At 32.0% G+C, this 6,156-nt stretch overlaps 1 protein-coding gene across 1 annotated transcript; it reads right to left on the bottom strand.

The window, feature by feature from the left end:
• Positions 1-1,235: 1,235 nt before the first annotated feature.
• On the bottom strand, positions 1,236-4,328 carry LOC125867538 (uncharacterized). The gene is made up of 4 exons (XM_049548078.1): positions 3,770-4,328; positions 3,359-3,530; positions 2,127-2,251; positions 1,236-1,985 (listed from the first exon to the last, which is right to left on the bottom strand). Exons 1-4 carry the CDS (start codon positions 3,887-3,889, stop codon positions 1,584-1,586), a joined length of 819 nt encoding a protein of 272 aa, XP_049404035.1. The 5' UTR covers positions 3,890-4,328; the 3' UTR covers positions 1,236-1,583.
• Positions 4,329-6,156: the final 1,828 nt, after the last annotated feature.

The raw sequence follows: 6,156 nt of genomic DNA, 5'->3' as shown, positions 1-6,156 counted from the left end.
TTTTATAATTCATAGCTGCCCTATGCTACCTTGTCCCAATAGGACTATAATTGTTTCTTTCCCCTACCATAATTACAATTTGCCATATTTACTTTACTAGTAATCACTAATTTTATGCATTCAGATCCAATAATTCATTAGTTTAAAAACCCATGTAATATGTATAAATTATTACTTTAGAATTCAGTGATTTAAAAAGAAAATCCTAGATTCATAAATTTCCAATTCCAATTTCGCCTTTAAAATGGGTCAATCAGCACCCACGATGTTTGTCCCCTGAAATGATAATTATAAGGAAGTGGGCATTTTTTTTTATTTTGCTAGTAGAATAAACTCTATATTGTTCAGACTCTTTAGAAATATTGCCGCACCTCGTGACAAATCCTCCAAAAATACATTACCTTTGAAATATTTGAGATGCATCTGTCGATATTTTTGAAGAGTTTGAACAACATACTGAAATGTTGGCATGTTGTTGCTGCCCTTGTTGCTAGTCTCCTCTGTGTTTTCTATCTCCAGGAGGTGCCTATTTGTGGCTTGTTACCCTCTTTTGCAGTGCTTTGGATGGGATGAACACAGACACCATCATCATCATCATCACCACAGGCATTTCTAATACCCTCAATTCAAAGAAATGTTGTTGTTTTTTTAAGTCTTGAATGCATATAAACAAGGCAAAATTTGGATTACTGGTGAAAAAACTTCATACTGGCTTAAGTCATGCCGACTATTTCATCAGATACCTGCTATTTTAAGTCGCCATGAAGAATATGTACTAAATTTCTTTCTCACTAAGAACAAAAGTTTGGATGGAAAAGGGTTTGTGTTCATGAGGCTACTACCAACTACTTTCTCCGTTTCAATTTGTTTGTCTGGTTTTGATTTGGCATGAAGTTTAAGAAAGCAATGAGGACTATTGAATCTTCTTGTCTTAAATTAAAGATAGGTAGAAAGTACCAAAATGTTGTGGTCTTAAATATGTCAAGTGGAGAGTTGAAAGTTGCCAAAAAAAAGAAGAGGAAAGAGACAATTCTTTTTGAAACAGACTAAAGTAAGACAAATAAATTGAAACAGAGGGTGTAATCAAAGGGAATCAAAGTGAAGATGTTGGTCTTAAGACAAGATTAAAGAGAAGAAATCACTAATCACCTAACTAATCATTTTGCATTAAACATCCAATTCCAAAAGGCAGTATACAGTAATATTTTAAGTAAGACAAGAGGCAAAAGAAAGATGAAAAACTACAGACATAACAAAAAATATGGAAAAAAAAGAAGAGGAAAATGGTTTTTACATGGATATGAAAAGGTTACAAGTAAACCAATTCTTTATATAACTTGAGTCCTCAGGCCACAATTCAAAATGCCTAAAATTGTATATAATTATAATTATATAGAAATCTCCTATTCCTATAGTATCTAGTGCATGCTCACCATTCAGTTTTTTCCTATGAACATCTTCAACAAAATGGACAAAATCTCAAGTCTCTTTTTTTTTCAAGTGTGGACCAGCTTGCACGCACCTCAACTAATTCCGTGTTGTACCTGCTATCTTGGTCTTTGTGTTAATTCTTATGACTATGATCAACCATTTGCTAGTTTTATGCTTATGGTGTTTCCTTCCGGTGACTTCACTGCCTTCTCGTCATCCCAGTCATCATCCCAACTCTCGTTCCACCCTTCAGAGGAAATTTCCAACTTCATGGAAGAGTGAGGTTCGGGTTGTCCCATTTCAAGTTCCTGATATGCGATACCATCAACATGTCGATCCTGTTTCCTCAACTTGCAGCAGATAACTATTCCAACTATAAGAAGAGCTGTCATACCTAGCAAGTACGCCCCATTAGTTGGGGTCACATACATGGTATAAGATGGCATGTTAAAGTAGCCTTGCCATAATGAACGTCCTATGTTAATCGTACATTTCCCAGTTCCAGCATCTAGCATAATTGATGAACTCCCTCCAATTTTAGACGAGATATTAATCTGATAACAAAATGGGAAATCGAAAACAATGACTCAGAAGCAGCACATTAGGTTTGATTTAATGCTTTCACCTTGTCATTTTGTAATCTTAGAATTTGTTCCAGGCTAAAGCCAGCCATTCAGAAATGAAGAGAACTCTACCTGCTTGGAATCATGTTTTGGTATCTGAATATCCTCACAAGTTTTGTTTGCAGATGAAACATTGATCTTCAGCGTCAAAGAATTGTCACCATTGTTCAGGACGAGGAGAAATGGTTCCTCATGTCCTACAAGAAAAAGACGTAAGCTTTATGGTCTAGCCAAATTCCAGACGTTGTACCAAGAAAGTAATCTTAAATATGACATGGTCTGATATAAATGAAAGACACAACAAAATATATGAATGTTTGTCAGCTGATGGAAAGGCAACATTGGTAAAAAAGCAGTACTAACAGAAATGTCAAGATAATCCAACGCGGCCCTTGTTGCAATTAAAATGACAGCAAATAATAAACAATAGTTTCACTTGATGTCACTGAGAGAAGAACCATATCCATTTCAAATTTTTCCTACACAGCTACATTTAACAGATGAAGACATCAGAATCTTCACATGTATATTTTCTAAGCAAGGACTCACTTTCAGTGGCTATCAGGAATTTAGGAAAAGGAAATCCGAAAAGAAAAAGAGAAGAACAGAAGGAAGGACAGATGACAAAAAGAGTAATAGCAACTTCTGAATAAGAGGACACAAGATCCGAAGCTTGAAATTTGGATAAATCCAAGAAGGTTTTGGATCAAGAAAACAGATTAGATTCTTTAAGAGTTTGTAAAGGCAGCAAATTTGGCCCTAAGTGCCAGTCTTTGACAAGAAGGACCAGCAAAGTGCCAATAATAGCTTGCTTTTCAAGGGCGTCCACGATTAGCTTGGACTATCAAAAGGCATCCAAATTCCAAAATGACATAATAATACAAATATTTGAAAGATCTAAGTAGTCAAATTCATCCAAAATAAGTTGGAACTCAAAGCTAACTGCAACCCCATCAAACATCCAAGCTGCTCCTTAGAATCCCACCTTGCTATTCAGTTTTAAATATGCTTATCGAGCCCATATTGACATGAACTTGACAGAAAATTTACAATATTTTGTTCATATTAACACAGATCCTAATAATTCATCCATCAAAGATTAAGGAAAAGTGAGAATAAACGCCATAACGAAGTGCTAAGTTCTAATTTTAGCACCAAATGTCACTAAACATACAATCAGTGTAGCAATCTAACTGTCAATCAATTCACCACCTTGTTTATACTCAGCAAAGACTACCACCAAACTCAAATTACACAACCACAAGGAACCACTCTATCTAGTAATAAAAGAAACGGAGAATCACCTTTCCCGGCAGGAAAAAAGCAGGCAGTCATACCAATATGATCATCCTGACACTTATTAGACACACCGGCACAGGTACCACTACCAAAAGCCGCCGTTGGCTGACCTGCAGGGACTTGATTAGTACCTAAATTCCCTTTAACAGCAGCACCAGACCTTGGTGATGGGGCTACCTGAATAAAAAATACATTCTTTAAAATTCCAACAATCAACAAAGAAAGAGCACATAACAAAAACATAGGCAATTTTACAATATCAAGAAAAAATCAACCTATAACCCTCCACCCAACTAACTGATTAAACTAAAAATAATCTGCGAATATATAACATATGGATAATCCATGTATAATCTGTGTATTATCAGCGTAAAATCTATGAAATTTGCCCGACTATTTGTGTGAAGATCCCAGACCTGATTATCTAAACGCTGTAAAGGGTGTACAGAGTTTGCATTAGATTGCTCCAAACAAACTGAAATCAACACAACCAATCTCCAAAACACCATATTGTACTCAAAAACCCCAGAATTCATAAACAAACCCTTTTGATTTGGGTATCCAAAAATACCAAAAAAGATACCAACTTTCGATGATTTAAAGAGAAAGAGACAAAACCCAGAAAAGGGTTGACGGAGAAAAAGAGTGCAAAGAAGATGACCCCGTCAACTACAACGACTGAAGATACAAAATTCTTCAAACCCAATCAAAATTATTCTTCAGAGAGTAAGAACAAAAATCAAAATTAAGGGTTTATTGAAGATTTTTGTATATGTAGATGAATCTATTAGTCGTCGTCTTCTTCTTCTTCTCTCACATTTCACTCGTCAAGTACTTTACATAGTAAAAAAAAAGCGTGACTTTTCCATGGATTTCAACGTCACACTCATTTCATATGGAAAGTCTTCCCCTGACTTTTCACGCACACCATGCCTCTTCTCCTACGCCATCACCATATGAGCTTTTCCTCACTTCTTCACTCACGTCAGTTGCGGAGATAGAATTTTTACAACAAATTAGAATATAAAGTGATATATAATATATGTAGGACACAAAATAGTAATGAATGTTTCTATTTTAAATTAAATTAAATGGTATATTTATGTATTATATCTTTATTATATATACATAAAAAAAAAAACTAACCTTATATATAGAGAATAATTTTTCAACTTATACAAAGTCAATTCGTAACTAATAAATGTGGACTATTGATGTTATGTTATTAGATTAACGGCTGATGAACAAATCAAAATTTTATAATTAACAATTTATCGATGAAAAAATATATTATTAAATTTTCATATCGAATAAACGGTTAATCTATTAAGAATTAATATTAATGTAGCATAAAGATTTTGGTCTGTTCTTATTGGGTAAGAGATCTCATGAAATATTTTATGGAGAAAAAGACATAAATTAACTGAAGTAATGATGTGACTATTTTTGTTGTGATTTTAATTAAAGAAAGAGAATAATATAACAACAATTTGTGATTGAATGACAAAAGAGACCGTTTTCATATAAGCAAAATGAAATGGAGAAGTTTAGTTTAAATTTACTTTGGTCGTGAGATACATTAAGTATGGAAAAATTCTTTTATATTTAGTTGATACACTGTCCGATAGTTATCTCATAATCGTAATTCATATCAGACAAACAAATATCTTATAATTAGTTGGCTAGCACATTTAAAAGTAGATATCCAATAAGTTAACATTTAAGCATAATTATCCATTCAATCTGTCCGATAAGTAGCCCTAATTGTTACACATGATTTTGATAATTTTGGTTCGAAAGAGAAATATCAAACCCCGAATAGGACAACAAAGATCTCACGTCTCGGCCTTTCTTTTGAAGTTAGCTTTAATTATCTCTATCCTAATTTAGTAATTTACGTGAGTATTTTAGATATTTCTATAGTTATAAATTATTTTATTAAATAAAATTTTTGAGTTAAAGTTGTTACCAAGTATAGAAAGATAACATTTTCTTTAATAAAAAAGAAAAATGTATCACATTAATTAAGACAAAAAAAATAAAATTCTTAGAGTTTAGCTTCTACCTATTTAAACCAAAGATTGTTCAAATTTACCTAGCTTTACCAAAAGGTCTAAAATTTGTCAAATTTACTTTTCTACAACTAATAGTCAAATTTACCACATCAAAATTTGTCAAAATTAGTTTGTTTACAACTAATAGTCAAATTTACCTAGGTCTAAATTTATCAAAATATAATTTACTACAACTATTTTTCAAATTTACGAATGGTCTGGTTGACAAAAATTTAACAAATTTAGATTCACCCCTAAATTTCTTTTCTTCTCATTGCTTATTTATGATTATAATTTTTACGTATTATTTCATTGAATTCATATTATATATTCTTAAATCTTAATATTTTTAATTGATTTGGCTGGAAAAGTTAAAAGAATATTATTATTGGATCTTTTTGTTAATTTTTGAAGGTTTAAGTTGGATTTAACCATTGAAAATTGATGGGATTGATATTAGAATTATGTATCAAATTTGAAATAAAAACGTATTGGTGAAATGTTTTACACCATAATTTATATTGATTAAAATTTCATAGTCAATTCTGATAATTTGTTAGGATTTGTTGTTATGATTTTGGTGTGACAAGGCAAATTTTGCCATTAATTAATTGTCAGAATTTGTGGTCATAATAAGTTTTTATTGTCAATTTAAAATAGTTATTTTCTTAATGCAGTGAATAATAATATTAATATAGATACTTATTATGCAACGAATAATAATAAATATATTGTTATATGAATTGCTT

This window comes from Solanum stenotomum, chromosome 6 (assembly GCF_019186545.1).
Source record: "Solanum stenotomum isolate F172 chromosome 6, ASM1918654v1, whole genome shotgun sequence".
NCBI classification, from domain to species: Eukaryota; Viridiplantae; Streptophyta; class Magnoliopsida; order Solanales; family Solanaceae; genus Solanum; species Solanum stenotomum.
Note: the sequence above shows the minus strand (reverse complement) of the source record. Positions and strands in the feature narration are given on the sequence as shown.